The sequence below is a fragment of the Mastigoproctus giganteus genome, chromosome 5, assembly GCF_048544385.1.
Source record: "Mastigoproctus giganteus isolate SK-2022 chromosome 5, ASM4854438v1, whole genome shotgun sequence".
Taxonomy (NCBI): domain Eukaryota; kingdom Metazoa; phylum Arthropoda; class Arachnida; order Uropygi; family Thelyphonidae; genus Mastigoproctus; species Mastigoproctus giganteus.
This window is the reverse complement of record NC_143579.1, coordinates 172,579,623-172,601,544: the sequence shown is the minus strand read 5'-3', so window position 1 is coordinate 172,601,544 and position 21,922 is coordinate 172,579,623. Positions and strand designations below refer to the sequence as shown.

The 21,922-nt window shown below is 35.0% G+C and overlaps 1 protein-coding gene across 1 annotated transcript in view; it reads left to right on the top strand.

Moving 5' to 3' along the window:
- Positions 1-1,519: 1,519 nt before the first annotated feature.
- The window catches only part of LOC150085848 (fatty acid-binding protein-like), a 122,131-nt gene continuing 101,728 nt past the window's right edge, over positions 1,520-21,922 (top strand). The window contains exon 1 of the mRNA XM_090374268.1: positions 1,520-1,655. Within this exon, the coding sequence (XP_090230394.1) occupies positions 1,583-1,655 (73 nt within the window). The 5' untranslated portion in view covers positions 1,520-1,582. The remainder of the gene's footprint in view (positions 1,656-21,922) is intronic.

Sequence of the window (21,922 nt, the reverse complement as noted above, 5' to 3'; positions counted from 1 at the left end):
TTATAGAGGGCTTATATTATATCATATAGATTATATAGTTATTATACACTGTGTTGCCACTTTATTAGGTACACCCATGCTGTGCACACAAATGGTTTGTCCCACAACGTTCCAAGTCACATCAATTATGGATATAAATGCGGCAGAATAACCTTTCTAGTATCAGTTAAACGTACAAACCATAGCAAGAATGGGGAAAAGGAGTGATCTAACGGACTTCGAACGTGGCATGGTAGTAGGCGCAAGACGTGCTGGACAAAGCATCTCTGAAACGGCAGTTCTCCTGAACTTTTCACGCACCACAGTTTCAAGAGTGTATCGAGAATAGTGCAACGAACAAAAAACATCCTCTCAACGGCACTTCTGTGGAAGAAAATCGCTTGTTGATGAGAGTGTAGAGTGGAGTGTGTAGAGTGTATTTAGTGTCAAGCGGCACCAGGGGTTTCCCCCATCTCCGCGCTGCTTTCATTGTAGGTGTGCCAGTTCACTGGAAAGGTCCGAGATTTAAAAGTGTGTGGATATTGTATATGTATAGTGCTATGTACCGTTGTAGTAGTAGTAGTAGTAGTAGTAGCCATATGGTGCAAGGAAGCCTGCGGCTTATGCTGCACCAGCCAAAAGAAAAATTTCTGAATTACCCCGAGAGAGAGAGAGAGAGAGAGAGAAGCGAAGGGAATCACCAAGAAAGAGAAGAATGATGATATCCAACTCAGGACCCTGGGTGTGCCAAGCCCATACTCACCAGACGTGAGCCCCTGGAGTTAAATATGTTTGCCGTTATCTCTAATTATTAATATTTCTTTATTCTTCCGTCTTTTATAGCTTTTTTGTTTTCTCCACGAACTCTTCGCAACGTTCCGGCCTTTTTCTAGGGGTTCAATACTGACACCGCCACTTTGTATGCGTTTTAACATGTAAAAAAAAAAAATTAACATTATCGCCTATGAGAGTGTCCACTCCGTTTCTTACTACTCTGTGGGTATTGCACAAATAAAATACTAAGGTAAAATAAAATTTGTATGTTAACTCTTTTATTCTGCTTTCGACTTTTATTAATTTCCCTTTCTAATTGCAAAACTGCCTATTTAGAATATGGCGAATCTTAGTTTGTTTCTCAGTTTTTTGATCCCAAATTTCTATCTTCATTGGGGTAGAGCGCGAGAATGTCTTTTCATTGTAAAAGACAGGTTATAAAATGTACGACCAAGGCAGTTTTTTTTTTTTTTTTTTGAATAAAGAATATTAAAATTATTTGAAATTTCTGAGGTACTGAAGAAGGGCACATAAATAAACAGGGAACTCACTAAATAAATCGACATTAGGAATTGACAAAAGTATTTCAATTATGATTTTGTTACTTTGAAGAAATTATCTAGCACTTTTTATCCGGTCGCTTATCACTCAGTAAAAGTTGCCTCAAGTTCACACCTTTCAACGGTAGCTCTGACGTCATCTGTTGATTTGCAAGAGTTCTATAAAGGGATAGCCGTGAGAATCTTCTTTCTCTCGCTTTCGACTGCAGCGGGACACGTCACTTCTTCCGATCTACCTTTTCCTGGAGCAAACGTCTACATACTCAAAAATGGCGGACAAAATCTGTGGAAAGTACAAGATGGTTTCCAGTGAAAATTTTGATAAATTTATGGAAGCGATCGGTAAGGTTTATTTTAAAATTTTTTTCTTAGATTAATTTAAATAAATAAATGTGTATTTCTTTCCTTCTTACAAACTACTGATTTTGACATTTTTCATTTTTTTATTTACTTTTGCGTATATCGGTACAAAATCTTGGTGAGGCTACATCCACAGGAATTTGTTTTTGTTGATTTTTTAATAACACGGAAAGTTTTAAAATTTATGCTATAGTTTTATAGCATAATTTTATATTTTCATATTTATATAGAATATATTTATATTTTTTATAGTTTTATATTTTTAATCACACGGAAAGTTTTAGAATTTATGCTATAGTTTTATAAGTAAATATTCTAAAAGGCATTGATGTGTTTATTGAAAACAACTCTTTTGTATTCTTAACGACTAACTCGAAACCCGTGTTGTCATTTATAATAAAATCATATTTTGTGAACCGTAGGTCACAAAAGGGGTCATGTTGAAAAAAGAAGAAAAATTATTCTATACCTGATTTTGCGACTCGGAGCCTACTTTTCTTGCAGATGTTTCGATTAAATAGAAACAGCCTGCCCTAGATAAAGTGTACTTCTTTTCGTGCTCTTCTGAAATTTTGTGGAAAATGATGGTGTTTGGGAACTTCAATAAAGAAAATATATAAACGTTTGTTGCAAAAAAAAAAAATAATAATAATAATTAATTAATTAAATTGAATAAATAAAATTACAACTGACTAAATTCTTTAAAATAGAATACGAAAGTTTCAAAACGTGTTGAGGTCAAATTTATCTAGGTAAAAACTATAGTAATAGTAACAGAGGCATGTGATGCAAGAAAGTTATGAGCTTATGTAGCATCAGCCAAAAAAAAAAAAAAAATTCACACAACCATTCCCTCTAAATGTTTGTCCAGTTCCTCTTTGAACTTATTTAAGCTCTCAACTTCCACGACAGATGGAAGTTTGTTCCAGCAATTAACTACCCGTTGCCTAATGGCAAATTTCCGCACATCTATTCTGTGGAAGAATCCCATCAGAATTAAGCGTGCTCAACCCATTCAAGGCCTTACACACCTCAATCAGATCATCTCGCAGGTGCCTAGTCTCCAGCCGCTGCTATTTGCAGAACTTAAGCTTCTCTTGGTAAGAGGATCCCTTCATTCCCCTCACCAATCTTGTTGCCCTTCTCTGTACACGCTCAAGCAAATCTACATCCTTCCTAAAATGAGGCCTCCAGACCTGTACGCAGTACTCAAGGCGTGGCCTGACCATTGCCTTATACAAAGGGATAATCACCTCCTTTTCCGTGTTAGCAAAATTCCTGTATATCATTGACAAAACCCCATGACCTGCTCTTGCAGCCTGTCTGCATTGCTCAGAAAACTTCATATCTGACTGCACAATTACTTCTACATTTACATTGCTCTGCCATGTAAAACAGTAAAATTCTGTGGAAAGTGATGCGTTTGGGAACTTCAATTAAGAAAATATATAAACGTACAGATGATACTTCATTAACTGTATGTAATTTAGTCAGTTATAACACGTTCCTTCTCAAGCTGTTGAATACAGTGAAATGGTTACTTTTTAAAAAGGGCTTTTTTTTCATGATATTTTTAAACCATTTATTTAATGATATTTTTACACCATTTGCTATGTTACTTTTAAGGTATACTGAATAATGAATACGGTGATGCAGCTTTTTAGTGTACGGTTTGGATATTACGAGTAACTGAATCCTCTATGAATATAATCGAAACAACAAAATGGTTGTTTTGATTATATTTATTACATTATATTCAACAAAAGAAAGAAAGTGTTAATAAATACTGTCCTAATATGATTATTAATAATTCCTTTTCAGTGTACCGATTTTCATTTAGCTGGTTTTCATTGCCTTATCCGCTCTTAGGAGAAAATAAAGATAATAATAATAATAATATTTATTTTTCATTAAAATAATGCGAGTTCTGTTTGGCAGAGAACCCACAAATTCTTTAACATCTTTGTAACGAATGCTTAGAGATGAAAAACACAACGGACGTACTTTAGGACAGGGTCCGCACTAAGGTTCTTGGAACCGGGTGCAGAATAACTTGACGAGGCCAGGCGCAAAATATTGCGCTGGATCGACGATTCAATGAATCTTTTTAAATTTTAATTAAAAAAAAAAAAGAAAGTAAAACTCATTGAATATTTTTCATCATTACAGGAATTAGAGTTTCAAAACAAATGAAATAATTATTTTAGTATATATATATATATATATATATATATATATATATATATATATATATATATATATATATATATATGTGTGTGCGTGTATGGTAGTGCGAAAACCGGGACGAAACTACCACCGCGTGCGCCACCGCGGGAGGAAGGGGGCGCGATGGCTAATATCGTATGATTTTTAACGAGCTCGGTGTTCTGTTCACAAGTTTTTCGATTCGGAGGGGAAGGACGAATTTGTAGTTACGCTACTGATGAAAATGCTACATGGACAAGTTAGTTTTTATGTAGTATGTTTTTACGTTCAAATAAAAAAAAAAAAAAGAAGAAAAAAATTGAGCTTTCTGTGCTTTCATTATGAGTGCTGGCCCAGGTACTGTGTACAGTATACACGCGCCCACCAAAAGCAGTCTCTCCCTCAGACAACAGGAAATAGATCTAGTGGCGTTAATACTTGTATAACAGTGTAGCTAAGCCACACTGCATAATACAAGTACACGGATATAGCGACTGAGCTACCTGGCTTGTGTACAACGCTGAAAGGGGCAAAGGATATGGATGTATAATAAGTATCAAATTCAAATTGAGGAAAGACAGTTGTAGGATAGATGTGCGGAAGTTTGCCTTTAGCCAGCAGGTAGTTGGTTGGTGGAACAGATTTCCATCTTTTGTTGTGGAAGTTGATAGCCTAAATAAATTTAAGGCTGAGCTAGACAGGTATTTGGAACGAACAAGAGGGGTGAAATGGGTGCGTTTTTTTTTTTTTTTTTTTTTTTGGCTGATGCTGCATAAGCTTTCTTGCATCATATGCTTCTAGTAATGCTAATGCTAATGCAGAAAGTTTATGCCTGACGTAGCTGAGTGTTCCGAGTGGGAACACTCAGGATTATTGAACGCCCTTTGTTCAACAACGCCAGACATTCTGCATTCAATTTTTTCTTAGAGCTAAAAGGACATTCCTTTGTCACATCATAGGTAATAATTTAAACTCTATGAATTTTATTTTATTTTCCGAAACAGATTCCACATTTATAATTAGGCCATATCAATGTAATTGCGACTGCTCCACTAGTCATCATACGTCTCAATTACGTTGATACGGTCTTAAAAACTCATAACAAAAACTAAGATTAATCCTATGTTTCTGCATTATTTTTAAATTAGAACAATTTTCATAAGTTACTAGCCTCATCCACCCATCTCAAATGAAGGCTGGATCCGCTCTTGCGAATCCATTAGGGAATGTGTGATGATTTGGTACGTTATGGCTGCCAAAAAAGTAGAGGTGGGGGGAGTGTTCAAAACCTGTGGTTACTCCTCTGAACAGATCCAACTCATAAGAGATAGTATCTTCCGCCAATACTCAGACACATCTGGCCACTCCAAATTGTGGGAACTGATCACGTGATATCCTGGGGAAGGTTATGAGGCTCATTTTTGAATACATTCAGTAGTTCCCCTTTGGCAGTACCCTACAAGAAAAAGTCTGGAGATATTAAACACGATGGTCATCTGATACTTCAGGTTTTCCACAATTTGGACCATCATATTCAGCTGCTTCTGATCACTTACGGCTTATACATTCAGAATTTTATCTGTTTCCAATAGTCTGAGGAATGTTACAGGATGTATTCTGTATAGGCTTATTTCCAGACATTTTAGGGAGATAATAATTATCTCGTGGGCCTTGTGTCTAGTGGAACATCTTGCAGATAAGATAACAACATACTTATTCCTTGAAGTAATCATCAGTCCACCACTGAGTATTTTCCAATACAAAAATTAATCAAACTGCATATAAACACACATTTATGGAGACTAATGAAATAGTTTTGAAATTAATTAGTAAATAAACATGTATAATGTCTTTTACCTCTGACTAAGCGCAAATATTCGGAATTGCTAATAGTTTCTGTGTCGAGCTATGAATAATTTCTTCAGGAGTCGCTGATCTATGACCTTTCAAGGTTTTAAGTTTGGGGGGGAAATATATACATGTATATACATACAGAGCGCTAAATTTGATGGGTATGGTGAATGGATGGTGCTTTAGTGATGCAGTGCTTCGCAAAAAAATCTTCGAATGGAAAGAACCAAGTGGGTTGAGGCGTTGCCGTGATGCAAACACTAACGTGTTTTATGTGTTTCGTCGCATTTTAAAATGAATGATTTTACTGAGCAGCGAACTTGCATCATTTTTTGTTTTTAATTAGAAAAAATCCAACAGAAACCCAAGAAATGTTAAACACTGCTTTCAGAGAAGATGCTGTCGTTCGAAGCCCACTTTTCTGGCCATTTTCTCTAAAAAGCATCGCGTAGTCGCTGTAGAACTGTTTTCCGGTATTCCTGTTTCACTGTTTGACCATGCGCGATAAATTCATAGAAAATTGCTTTTTGGACTCTGAGAAGACGAATTTTTTCACTGAGAGGACGGTCTTTGTTTCCAGATTATAACCATACAGCTACAGTTCGTCACCAGTAATTATGAAAAAAACAAAATGGTGGTCAGCAGTAGCACGTTGACGAAGATCTGATACGAGAGAACTCGCCGCTCTCTTATGAGTTACGATGCAACGCAAAACTTTGCTGAAACACATTGCATTCCCAAATCTTGTATTAAATCGATTGTTCAATAAGAAATACAAATTTTTCCATAAGAAAAATTGTTCCATACAAATTAAAAGGAATAAAGAAATACAAATTAAAAGGGATAAAGAAATACAAATTAAAAGCGGCAAAGAAATAGAGATTAAAAGCGGTAAAGAAATACAAATCATCAGGTGACTAACAGAAGCAATTGAATCAATAGATTTGGAATGTGAAGGGTGTAGATGCAAAGATCATCATCAACGGACAAACGTTGATGAAGACCCTCTTTAAACTTTGCAAACTACTGAAAAGCCTTCGAACGACAGCATCTTCTCTGAAAGCAGTGTTTAACATTTCTTGGGTTTCTGTTGGATTTTTTCTAATTAAAAACAAAAAATGATGAAAGTTCGCTGCTCAGTAAAATCATTCATTTTAAAATGCGACGAAACACATAAAACACGTTATATTCAATGCTGGCGCTAATTCGGGTTCACAAAGGTAAACTGTATTCGGGAAGTTTGTTCTTGTCCTTGGGAATTTTTGGCGTATCGGCTACCCAGACCATAGTGTGCTAGCTCTCATAGTACTGTACTCTGTTTCATACACTTTTTCGTGTCTTATATCTGTACTTTCACTGGTTGATTTACTCGTTGTGCTGGCTGAAAAATCCGAAATATACCCTCCTAGCATTTGATTGTTGTCTAGGAGGGTATATTTCGGAACTTTGAAGGAATAAATTGCAAACATATACAAATTTAAAATATAAAATAAACCTCTCCGAAATAAAACGAAATCATAAACAACATAGCCTGAATGCGAAGACCAAAACTCCATTGGCCCTGTCGTTCCTGCAGCCATGATTGTGATAATGTTGTGTTTTTATCAAAATAAGCACTTCAGATTTTATCCAGAACAGGATTTCCCTTCAGATTTTATCCAGAACAGGATTTCCCTTCAGTTTTCTCCCCAGATTCTAGATTGCTCAATCAAAATTCTTTCCCAGTGTATAATTTAACTGTAACAACGCCAATATATTGCTTTTGAGAATCTCGAAAACTATTTCATGTGTATCAACCTGTCTAATGCTTCAATGTGTGAAATTTTAAATAAATTGACATTTTCAATAACTCATTTCTGTGAGCATCTCTTGCATTCAATAATTTCAACAATGCCTTTCTCACAAACTGTGCAACGGTGGACTTTTAGTCTTTATAGCGTTTTTTCTTTTGATTTAACTTTTTTCCGTACGTTTCTTTAATAGCATCCCGATTATCTTTATCTTAGCTTAAGAGATACCTGTATTAAAACACGCTTTTGAATGAACTTTTCTTATTGGAGAAGTGTTTTCATCTACGCTAGTTGGGATCTTTCCTAGTCTAAATTCAACGTTTTAGAATTCCAGATTCTCTAAACATCTGTTAACTCTTTAATTCGCTAACAGTAGTTGATTTACCGCCTTTTCTTCTTATTATTATTTTTAAAGAAATATTTCTCTGTCATGGCATTGACTAATCTTAGTTTCATTTGTATTTGTGTTTCTTATTAAAATTGACTACTATAGTGTGCATAGTGTTGAGGAGTGCGGTCCTCCAGTGGTTTCCCAATTCTGCGCCGTATGTACACTGTGGTGACAAACAGTACTACTGTGAATGCCAGGAAAAATGTTGTGTTGTGTTGGGTTCTGTTGTTGTTGTTGTTATGTCCTGTGCTCTTAGTTATTTTTTAGTTGGATTCAGATCTGAGATCTGGGCTGTAAATAGCAAGTTGACCACATTATTCTCCTCCTACTACTGCTGTTGTACTGATCGTACTTTGTTTCTTTACACAAACAGGCTGAATGAGTAATCTGGCACACTCAACGTGGTCATTAACCAAGCAATAAATATCAGAAGGTGCAAATACAGTACAGACAGGAGTATCACGAGAACAAACTGTGCATTATTATATTGTACACTGTCTTCTAACAATTGGAACACTAAATGGGGGGAAAAAAAACATCTGGTTAGAAAAAAAAACAAAAAAAAAACTCTTAAGTTTCTAAAGATGTTTGATATATAGGAGCTGCAATCTTGATCCACTCCTCCGGTAAAATTAAAGCTAATTCTATTCTCTAACTATGAGCTCTCATTTTGGCTTTCAATTGTTTATCATCTGGATTCTGGACTGGAAATAGCAAGTTGACTGCATCATTCAAAAAACTACTGTTGTAATGACCATGCTTTGTGACACGGAGCGTTTTTATGCTGATACAAATACAGCTCCTCTTCAAAGAGCTACCACAATGCAAGTAAAGCACAATTGTTCAGAATGTCACAATAATAAATTTTATCTTACTCCTCGAAGGTTATATAGGATCAGAGGAGTTTACAAGAGAGGGGGGGGGAGAATTCAAGAACAGCACTAAAAATAGGGTACTGATACTGTTATATTCTATTTTTAACTAGTGCTATCCACCTCCCATTTGACCTCTGGAATTAACCATTACTTCCTAGGACGAGGTGTTGTAATACGTATTGCAGGATAGTGTGCATTCCTACAGGTATGAGGATATTTTTTTTTTGATTTGGTAGTTGTTGGCGCATCGGCTTCTGTGGCCATATTGCACCTCCCAAGGTTTTTGCAGTACTTTGATCCAAGCCCGAGGCGGGAATCGAACCCGCGACCCTTGGGTTGCCGGGCAGGTACTTTACCCACTCGGTGTATGAGGATATGAAGTGGTGGGAAAAAAAAAAAAAAAAAAACAGTTCCGAAAAATTCTAGCGTGCACAAGATAGAGACAATATAATCAAGTACATCTGAAAAACAGAACAAAAAACTGGGTACGTCTCGAAAAAAATAAGCAGATTCCACAAAGGCTACAGGGGCCAGAAATCGTGAACCGAAAGAGGTATTGATATAACATGATAACGAAAACTTGCTAGAATGATATGTTGAGTGAAAGGTATAATTGAATTAGATTAAATTAAATCTAATTGAAATTAGAATTAATTACCATTATATTAAATTAATAAAAAATATATATAAATCTTTATTATTATTAATAAAAAATTAATAAAACTTAACTCCATGTTTTAAAAGCAACAATTAGATTCTATTGACACTGTAATGCCAATGCCGAGAATCCCTGCATTCAAAATATTCAAGATGCTGAATTATTATAAATTTACTGACAGTGTTTCTGAACGCAATTAAAAACAATGTACGGTTTTACGCGTATATGTTAACGCGCCTTAAAAAAAAAAAAAAAAAAAAATCATGGGGATGGCTTTCTTTCCGGAACCGTATTTCGTGTTTTAATTTATTTTAGTGTTCTTGGTTACGATTAGTAGTTACGTTTTTATTGGCTTTATTTTGCAATAAGTAATTAATCTGTTTCAGGCGAAGGTTGCATGGTTTTATCTCTTGGAAACTCAGGTTTTTCGTCTAGCAAATAGACCAACCAATGAATACAAGCTGTTACCAACAATATACGGACACCTCATGGTCTTGTTGCCTTAGCGCTTGACACACACACACACATGCACGCACGCACGCACCAGCCAACCACCGATTAGAGTTTTCTTTCATCTCTGCCTGAAGGCGTTCGTATTTAGTCCTTTGAATAGACTTGGGTTTAGAAACGTCAGTATATAAGTAATAGTTTATATTAAATGTTCTGGAATTAGAGTTTCTAAATATTATATGTGTGTTTATGATCAGTGAACTGATCATATACAAACATAGTTAAGTATTATTCATTTAATCTAATTTTCATTGTAGAATGATTTTCAAGAAACCTATAAATTTTTGAGCAGCCTAGAAAGTGCTCTGAAGTGGTGTCGTTCTGCTAGCTGTAAGGGCACGATAGATGCTAAACATTTCTGCAAAACACAGATTTAGTGACAAGTATGCAGCGGCCATAAGGGATTTATTTCTTAACCTTCACACAGCGAGAGACACGAAGGCTGCACTGAATAGGTTTCATTAGAAAATAAGAAAATCTGCATCTCTACAGCCCCCAGATTACTAAAGAGACCAAAGATCCAACTCGAATATTTGGAACCTTGAAAAAAAGCTCTGAACGATAAGTTTTTTAAACAGACGATGAGGAGACGATTATAGTAACGAAATGGTCGAGAGAACTGTCGCCTGAATTCTACTCTAGGGGAAAAGGATTTTCTTGCTCAATGTTGAAGAAATTTTCTCAACAGCTACGTCATTTTGTGTACTCTTCGGGAATTCAGAAGTAGAATGCACATTTTATATATTTTATTTGAATTAAGAAAATATATTTTGCCCTAATATTTTAACTGTAATGTGGCCTTGGCTACCTTTCCGTCATCACCATTAGCGATGGAGTAGCAGTGGTAAGTATTAGTGCTGATGTGTTCTTATACTTATATACAACTAAACGTGGTAATGTCTGATAACTAGGATCATGACCATGATCTTTCTGATATTTTAGCTACTATACTACCCGATAAAGAAACTAATGATGTGATCAGGAAAGGTCATTGAGATACACCTGGACTTGTGTCCTTTGTTCTAATGGTCATGGTCATCGAGATTTCAAATACTTTTTTACCATTGCTGCCCTGATTAATACTGTAAGGGATACAGTGACTTTGGACTCAGCACAAAAAAAAAAAAAATGTAAAAGCCATGTGAGGCGCAAAGTATCGTGTCGTCATGGAGGCTCTATCAGTGATATACAGGAATTTTACCAGCAGAAATAGACGATTATCCCGTTTTATAATGCAATGGTTAGGCCGCATCTTGAGTACTGCATACAGGTTTAGAAGGTCATTTTAGGAAGGATGTGGATCTGTTGGAACAAGCGCAGAGAAGAGCAACGATATTAGTCAAAGAAAAACTAAGCTTGTTTACTAATAATACATAAATGAATAAATATGATCTTCACTGTAAGGTGTAAATTTCTGTAAACTCAGCGTCTGGAAACTAGGCATTGAGGAGATTGAAGATTGGTTTACGCATCCCTTTTACACACACTCGGGGACATAATCTAAATGGATGGCTGCAGGACAGGGTTGCAGACTGTACCTATACTAATCGTAATAGTAGTTGTAACCTCCTCAGACTTTACATGATCGTCCTGGTACAGGGGGTCAGCAACTTTTTTTCTCATGAGTTTCAGTTTCGTTCATTGCAACTATAAAATTCTCTACTCGTGCCACTTGAACAATGCATCCGAATTATAATACAGTATACGGAGCCCTCTTGGGTAGCATAGTTGGTAGAATCGCCGTCCTCCCATACCGTGTGGAGAAAACTCGAGTTGGAATCCCGTCGATGACGTGAAGAATGGTTTTAGGAATAGTATCTTTTTTTTTTTTTTTTTTTTTGTCTCCTGGAAACTCCGGTTTTTCGTCCCAGCAAACAGAAAATCAACCACAGAATACACGCAGTTTACAGACAATACACACGGAGCAATATGACCCTTGTTCCTGATGCTCCTAAAACCATATAACAACATGGAAAATTTAAAAAGTAGCATACCACTGATGTGTTATAGAAAATCCCTTCCGCATGTCGATGCCTATTTGGAATATAGTCCACTGTAATAGTATATTGATTTCACACCTATTCACTCGTTTGGAGACGTCTGGGTTGGAACCATGTTAGAGACTAGCGATTTTTTTTAAATGCCTATTCAATAGGGCTGAGTTAGTCCAACTCAGGCGGAAGAAGTAGGATTCCCTGGGAGTTATTTCCGTTTGTTCAGCCCGCATAACACAGAAATCAGCTTATGTGTACAGACAAAATACCCTGGTGCAATATCGCAAGATGCTAATAGGCTATAAAACTAACAGCGAGGAACCCATAGAATCTAAAATTGTGATTTAAAAAATATTTAGTTTTCCCCTTACTTTCATTTTAATTGTTTAATTTTAGGGCCTTTATGCTTTGTTGTAAATAGTTTTATACATAGTTCTAGTTATAAATAAGTTATTTTGGTTATACTTAAACTTTCTGATATATTTTTGTGTTAAGTGTGAGGCTACATACTATAGATTTTATTCTTTGCTGGTTTCATTTGAATTAGTTACTTGATCTAAACTCAAGAAAAAATCATGAAAAACTAAACTAACTTCTATCCACTAGTGTACTATAGATTATATTATTATCGCCCCATCCTCCCTGTGTCTTCATTATTTTTTGCTTTGATTAATCAGAAAATAATTATTCTCTGGGTTTGAATGTTTATAAAGCGTTTAGTCAACAAAGAGAACTGTTTCTTTTGATCAAAGTAACCTATGAATATACATAAAATTTAACAATATTATTACTCGTATATATATTGTTAAATATTGAGGAAGATATATAAAACATCACAAGGAAGCAATACAAAAAAATACTTGTACATGCAATATTTCGGTATTTTGTCATGCAAGTTCTGAATATGAATGTAACACATGCAGAATTCTAGTAGTCTTTCTGGAAACATGCAAAAAAAAAAAAAAAAAGTCTGTTGGCGTTACATGGCATTTTGAAGTTTCGTTTCAACGTCTTCATCTGTAATTAAAGTCATGACTCAGTTCTAATGCTTTGCATGTGTACACCTGGACCTCCCCTACACCAGGACTTCGCTGTTCCCGAATGTGCCTGTAAATGAAGAGGTCAATGTCTTTTAAACATTCTGAAAAATGCTACAATCGTTGTATTAACCTAGCTGAATTCTCTTTTACTCGTGATGCACTTAAGCTACTAAACAGAAGATGACAGACCACAGAGAGAAGCAGCTGTAGAATTCAGAAGTCGCTTTGAAAATCCATGTTGAAACCAATATTCTTGATAATCATCGATATTAAGGAGGAGGGGGAAGACAGGAAGGAGGAAGTTTGTAAAGAATAAACTGATGTCACGTGTGAAAAGCCACACACCTAGCCGTAGCCGAGTGGCCAGCCGAAAGGGTGCATATAAGTACACTTGCTTTGAGTGACCGGGGTTCAATCCGGTGACTGCTAAATACGCTGTTTTTCGTATTTTCTTTATTTTGTGAACTCCTCTGACCGCGTGGTCGCCCCGAAGTATAAACAGAAAATTTATTTATTTTATTTTAATACTGTATTACTAAAAACGGATATTACAAAAAGGGAGTGCGAAACTATATATAGTATGTGTGACACTCTAGTTTTCTTGGGGAGGGACAGGATAACACTTAGACCTGTCTACGTGGCCGCTCAATATAAGAAATGGGCCGGCCACGATAACACTTAGACCTGTCTACGTGGCCGCTCAATATAAGAAATGGGCCGGCCACGAGTTGGACATTCCTGGGTTAAGACTTGAAATCCTTACGGGTAGGGACATCAAGAGTCAGCACTGGTCCTAAGGCAACCGGCTGACTGGTATTCCTTTACTCTTCAATTGCCCTTACTTCCCAGACTGTTGTCCCCCACTACCACACGATGTCCAGACGCGTGCAGCTGATATCTTGTCCCCTCCACCACATCTTCTCGACGCTCCTCGTTAGAGGAAACCTATTTAGATTTTTGTGGTAACATCCAATTCATTAAGTGCTTAATTTTGAATTAAATGCTTTAAAGTTCAGAACTTTATTTAGTATTTCCAATTGTGACAAATAATAGTCAGCATGAATGTTGTTAACGTTTATGCTGACCAATAATGGGAAACGAAAAAAAGAAAGTAATCCTTTAAAAATTCTCTGACTGCGGTGCCTTTTTGCAAACAAAATATTTTAAAATATTAATCTTGATAACTACGAAAATATTTATCATCAGGTCATCAGGCCTGTCGATAGATAACTTTCCAGACTCCATGACGCAGAAAAAGCGCCTATTACAGCCACGCTGACTAACTTGGTTTTAAATGAAGTATTATTTACAAGATTAAGGAATGAATTTAATCTTATAATAAATCCAAAGAGTTTTACATTTAATTTGCTTTTTTTTTTCATTTAAAATTAAATTACGTTATGTGAATATGTTAATCCGTTTTGTCAAACAGTACGAATTATTAAATAAATCGACTGATTATGTATTGATTTAAAACTGGAAATTTTTTGCATATGTATCCATATAATCTAATCTATGAAAAAAAAAAAATTCTTTCTCAGTCTTTCCTTGCTGAAAGATGAGTTCTGCCAACCTATATCTCTGTTCTTCTCTGTATATTTTAAAGACACTTTGGGATGAGTTACCGGATGTACTCTTTTAAAAGTACACATACTAATTTTCAGTTGGCAGAGATTTTCATGGTTCAGTGTGTCGGATATTGTACACTTTTTCCATCTTTAAACTAAATTAAAGTCACTAGCTTCCCTGAAGACGGCAGAAAAGGAACTTTTCCAATCATTGGCCGATCGTGTCTTTGGGTGTAACAGTTCATTAAGGGTGTAACAGTTCAGTTATAATATTGAATTGTTTACATTTATGTAAATACAATTATTGCAGTAAAAAGTTAGGGAGGAGACATCCTCTGCGCTCCCTTATAAATCAGCTACTGTTTCCAACATTCTTAAGTTTTCTTGAATGATTTTCCTAGTTCTCACCACAGACACGAGGCACCTTGCTTTGGTCTAATAAATTAGACGTGTAACACTTCCGCTGCGTTAAATGTTTTTGACAAATTTGTTTTTGAGGTAGACTTTTCGCTGTCTTAAGATCTGTTATCACAACTTCTGGAGAAGCCATGATGTAGATTTTTGAAATTGCTTACGTCGATATTTGTGATCATAAATAAGAAAATAAAATATTATCCACTTTATAGCTGCTCTTCAAAAATGTTAAAGGAAATTTCTTGAACTGGTTTTGAATGGTTTAAGAATAGCGAAAGTGGGCGAAGGTTAGGTGGTAGGTCGTAGTCATGTACAATGAAAAGATCTGTTGCACAGTCATAAAATTCGCTGCATTAAAGATGGAAAAGGAACGATAACAAATTAAATGTGTGCACGCATGTACATCCTGCATTCACTCTTTAAATTAATGTTCTTTTTTGCTTCTATTTTTACTATGACGCTATAAAATAAAGTGCAACCTTGGATAGAAAATGTGATTTCAGTACATGCAATATTTCGGTATTTTGTCATGCAAGTTCTGACTTGACTAGAAACAATCCAGTCATCCATGGCAACTAGGAGAAAAGTTCCAAAGTATCGCTATGAAATAATTTTCATAGCGATACAGAATTCTAGTAGTCTTTCTGGAAACATGCGAAAAAAAAACTTAAGGGCATGATTTAAGAAAAGCTATTGCACCAGATAGTGAAACATATCGATCGTATGCGAGTCTTTAGCAGTACGTTGTCCTCGTTTTTTTAGTTCAAAGGCCTTAGGACATAACTGTTTGTCTCTTTGCTTATTTATGTTGGTATGTAAATTTGTGAAAAGTTATTATTTACATCTGATATGAAGTTACTACATTGAAAATTATTTAATGTCGTAACAGCTGCAAAGGCAGATCCGATCCAGTCTTCACTTTGGAGGAGGTTAGCATCATAGAAAAAGTGTTCTGTTTACAAATAACGTATATGCAAAAAAAAATTTGTAAACAGCTGGGTAATTCCCCCCCCTCCTCTCCAAGATTATAAAATAATCTTGGGGGAGAGGGGTAATTACCCAACTGGTTCCGCCTTCAACGAACTGTTCAAAGCTAGCCTACACTGCACACAGCAGCGAATCCAGGCACGTTCGAACCGTTCACTGGAATTGGATCCCGAAACCCCAGTGTCTCCTCCTTCTGAGAAGTCCATTTAATAATAAAAGTACCAAAAATTATGATTACCATATTTTTTAAAATTTAAATTGTAGAGATGAAGGCACGACTGGAAGTTTTTAAGTAGTAATTCTAGATCCTCCACTGAGTAAGCCTTAGAGTAAGTGATTAATCCTATTACGAATCATGCCATTTAGATTTCTTTTCCAATTCCAGAGTTTTGTAATTAGTGCACAAAACGTAATCTACATTTTAAGGTGACCAAATTTTAAGAAAGGTGTCAGGTAGGGCTAAGGAGAGATTTTCTAACTATATCAGATATGGTAATCCTTATAAATATATTTGACTAAATAAATCTTATAAATATATTTGACTACAGATAAAAAATTTTAAAAATTATATCAAGTCATTTTAGTTTTTTATTGGGATTTTCTTCGAGGTCCATTTGTAAATTTCGTTTATACTCTGTCTGCTCCACGAGACCTTTTTATACCCGTTTATACTCTGCTCCACTATTTATTCTACGAGACCAAGGAAGTTTCCAGCTTTATCGTAACTGCTTTATTGCAGCTGATGTTTATCAGGGCGACAGTTTAATAATAATAATTTAAAATTGATAGTTGAATTATCTCCTAGGAAGGAGAAAGTCTTGTGCATTAAGAATTCCCCTTAATGAGTCAGCTGGGATAACGTACGTGGACACAATTATGAAAATTGCGAGACCGAGCCCGTAACCTACCACAAAGAAAGAAAGAAAAAAAAAAAAAACTGCGATTTATACATTTCGCCCTTGGAATCATCAGCACACTGCTAGAGCTGAAGAGTGCAATAAGCAAATTTCAGAAAGGAGATTATAGATATACAACTTAGTATGTTCAAATAAGCAGGATCGGCCCGAGGTATATTTGCGTCCCGGGCTGGGAGGAATTAGTGTGCCTCCTTCGAGATATAAAAATTTAAGCAGGTGTTTTATTGAGTTAATATTTTTATATTTGCTAGAGAAAAGTTAAAAAGACAAATGTAAACACAAAAAAAAAAGACAACCAGAACATTTATAATGTTTTAATTGTCATATTAAATCGTTTCCCCCTTTCACGAAGCATATGCGCCCTCTCAAAACTTCGATACCCCCAATGTCATGCGCTCCCAAAGTGTCAGTGGCCCGGGCGTTCGCACGTAGCTCAGGTCGGCCCAGCAAATAAGAGTTCATAAAATAATAAAGTCAGTGCTGAGAGTAGTGACGGCCTGAAGTGTTTCGGCGTTCTAGCCGCGATAGGATTGAATTTCTGTTCATTATGAAAGCAGACAATATACTAGTAAGATACTGCTTTTATTTTCTTTTGGACCTTGGTTCTTCGATAAACTACAAAATGATATATTATTTACATTTTTATATCTTTATGCTTTAAGTAAAAGGGCCTTTCGTAAAAATATTTGGGTCTTCGCTTGTGGATGAGCTAATCCTGGCTTAGAAGGTAACGAGTCTATATATTTCGCTGGCGATAAGTACAGAATTAACTATTTCAATCTATTAAAGTTCACTGGTTTTCTTGTTCACTTATTTTCCAGCTTTACCTGTAATGGACCCCAATGGACTACAACTTACAAGGATAGATTAGAATTGTAGCTGAGATTAGATTTTTTTTTTTCATACATTCTAGTATTGTAAGATATGTCTTCGCATTACTGCTCACTGCAGATCTCAATACAGTTAGGTAGTTGATAAGATTATAATGAAACAGTTAGGCGCCAAAGAGTTACGTGAATTGGACTACCAAAGATCCGGGAAGTTGGGGGAGAGGTGCCTTTGTGAGAGTTAGAATTTTGGGATATTTATTAAGAGAAAATCAGGATAATTATTGATGTTAATGTTGCGCTTCAGAAAAAATCTTTAATATTTCGACCTGTTGTTGATCTGCCCTGCGCTTATTTCCCTTCCATTCAGTTTTCTTGGAATACAGCAACATTTTTTTGAACGTATTGTAATCCGCTTCATTTTTCAGATATGTATTTATAAAACAGTTTGCCTTTTTTAGGTGATTTAGGCCATAATCACAAATAATTAAAATTAGAAAGATTTTTCTAACTGATACATACTTCGTTTTTACAGTAGATATTAAAATTATTGTTACAAATGGTCTGCTCTGTAACCCTTGGATTATTATTCTTATCAAATTCAGATATGAAATATTAGTAAATTTTTAAGTTTAGCGACCTTCTTTCTAGGCATGAGTGGTACAGAGGTTACAATAACCATAATTTCATGCCTTATGGAAAAGGCCTGAGTTCTATAACTTTTTTATCACCTTTTATTCATATTATTCTCTCTCTCTCTCTCTCTCTCTCAGCTTTTCAGAAAAGCTTTATTCAACTGGTTTCTGCAATGCCAAAATAAATTATATTTTTATTAAAACATTGCTTTTTCCATAAATTTTAAATCAAGCGGCGGTCTGTCTAATCGCTTAATTTCAAGTTTATCATCGTATAACAACGACGAAATTTTTTTAAAAATTATTTTCAGAGTTTTTTAATAGCTTTATTTATTTTCATTCTTCCGAATAAATAATAACAAAACCACGCTTGACTAGAAACAATCCAGTCATCCATGGCAACTAGGAGAAAAGTTCCAAAGTATCGCTATGAAATAATTTTTCTCCTATCTATGTGGATACGTGGATTATTTGCCATAAGTAAACAATAAGAGCCTGTTTCAGAGTGGCACGTTGCTTGATTCTGTTGATTTACAAATACGACTAAATTAAATAACATTTAATCATTTATAACATTGGTTACAAGTAGAAAATAAATATTAATTAATATTAAAAAAGGCTCGCCATATCTGTACTTTCTGTCTATCTGGCGTAGTGTCTGTCCGCATTAAACAACTGGATTCCCAGTGGCGAATTTTCAAGAAATTTTATATTTGATTCTTTAATGAAAAGTGGAATGGCTCGACTAATCTTTTAAAAAGATTTGTTGAGCCATCCCACATTTCATTAAAGTTAAACAAAACTCGGCAATTATTCATTTTTTTCTTACATATCACATAGACTGCCCATATGCTCTAGCTGAAGTACAAAAACTGTCATATTAGATTCACTCGATAATTACGTCATTTACCCATGCGTATTATGTTTGTAAATTTCCGTGTTCTCTGGTCAATTTGCTTGTTTTGCTGGATGAAATATCCGAATTTCCGGGTGGGCGGTGGGCGGTGGACCTTGCTATCATTAAAATCGTACCAATAAAAATCCGGCAATTATTTATTTATTTATTCATACGTATCACATATGGCTTTAACCTTACGTTTTCCTCGTATACTTTTGATTACTGTTTTAAGGATAAATTTTCTTTCACTATTTGTGAATCCTAATTTAATTTAGTACTATGAGGACGTTAGGTAGCATTCTTTATTCAAGTTCCTATCACATATATAACCAATCTTGGACCGATTTAATTTATCCAAGTTAAAGTTCACAGAAATAGTTCTTGCTTCATTTTGCAATATATTTTAATATTAAGCATTTGCAATATATTTTACAATATATTTTGATATCAATGTACGAATTAACGTTAAATTTTTAAATTTGACTGTACTTAGCTGTATATACTTTTTATTAAGCTTAATTAACACCTTTTTTAACTATTAATTTTCTGATCTACTTTCTACTTTTACACTCGTGGTGGCGCTTCTCTTGAGTTTACCGTTTACCTCCGATGGTCATGCACAATCTAATTGTTTGGTGATCCGATCCAATTTTCACAAGGTAAGCCATGCGCATGTGAAAAACAATTATAAATATCGTCAATCTATAGATTACATATTTTCAAACAGAGAACCACTATCGTTATCTTTTCTTCAATAGTACCAGTTTCTTTCAATTTAAGTTAACTGCGTGCATTACAATTATGTACTTCGTTTAATTAACAGTTATACAAGGCTTAACGATTAATCAACCATGCAGAAAACTTTTTACAAGTACAACTCCAATTAGTAAGGACTTTGTCCTTGTCTCAATTGCATTATTTCGAATGTATCTTAATATTCATACTTCGAAAGATTTCTGTTGTCAGGATAACACAGGACATAACTAAGGTGTTTTGCACAGGTTCCAGAGTATCCACGTATTAGCATTAGCATTAGTAGAGGCATTTGATGCAAGAAAGCAAGCTTATGCAGCATCAGCCAAAAAAAAAAAAAAAAAAAAAAGTAAAATAAATAAATTAGTATTAGTATAGTATTAGTATTAGAATTAGTATTAGTATAGGATGAGTATTAGTCGAAGAATTTTGAGGACCTGGAAACGGATAAGGTTTTGAAATATTTATCCGTTTTATTCACCAGATTAACAAATTAAATCGTATTTTTTAAATAGCTTTATAATCCTTGTCAAGTTCGTTAATTTATTTTTCAATTTAGCTAGAGATTTCGGAAGTTACTACGTAATATACGTAGAATCTTCGTAGGGGTGATTTGGTGCGAATATTATATCTCATAACTTTCTACTGTAGTGCATGGTAGTGAAATTCTAGTGTCTTAATTGTGGTAAGATGGGCAGTGCAACGTGCAACGTTGAGTCAGTTTGATGTGACGTAAGTACTGGGAAAGCAAAAATAAGAGTAGGAGTCTGTTATAGGCCTAATGACTCGAATGAGTACAATGAACAATTGTACAGAGAAATAGAGTGGGCTAGTAAATCAGAATGTCTTATAATGGGGGATTTTAACTTCCCAGACATTGACTGGAACTTGTGTTTGGTCACTCGCACAGTAGCAAGAATTTTGTGATTTATTGGATATTTGTTTTCTGAAGCAGCATGTTCGAGAGGTAACCAGAGAGGGTAATACTCTTGATGTGGTTATCAGCAGTGATCATTCGTGTATTAAGAATTTGCAGATAAAGGAACCACTAGGTGGCAGTGATCACAGTGTACTGATGTGGGATTAAACGTACTTAAAGATATACGTAATTACCATCAGGGGTAAAGAAAAGGGTTTTTGCTTCCGTAAAGGTGACTACGGTGGTTTCAGACCGTTTTTAAATTCTATACAGTGGGAATCCTAGGGCTTACAATACCGGTCAAAATCGTAATACCGGTATTTCGGTATTTTTAATTTATGAAACCGGGATACGGGTGTTCCAAAAACAACGTTTTTCTCAATAAATTTTGATGACAGTTAGGTGCAATAAAGTAAGGAAAAAACAAGTACTGTAATTACTTGAATTCAAGTTTTAAATAAACATTTATTCCAATAATAAATATTCTGAAAAAACTTATTAAAAATACAGTTATTCTTAAACCAAAAAAATACATATTGTTAATGCAAAGTTTAGTTATGTTTAAGCATCCACACTGCCTGTCCGAATAAAGTAAGCTCTTAAGAAATATAAGATAATCGTAGACGATCTCAGTCCATATTTTGTAGGCTTTGAACTTTTTTTAGCAAAAATAGTTAAAAGTATTTCATTAATTTCCGACTCAAGTTCATCTTTTAAAATCTCATTGGAGTCAGGCAATTTTTTATTTTGGAAAGAATTTGCGGAACACTGATGTTATGTTCCATGTTGGCTTTCCATGGTTGAATTATGTTCATCATTTTCTGAAGGAGAAAGACGTTTTCTTTAACCAAGTATAATTTTCACTATAGTATCTTTACTGAGTCTGGGAGAGAGCAAAGAGTGGGGATAAGGAATAAAGAGAGCAAAGAGTACAGTTAAGGAATTCTTCACATATATAAATGCAAAGAAGAGAAGGACAAATCAGATCGGAGGCATATCTAATTGCTTGGGATAGTA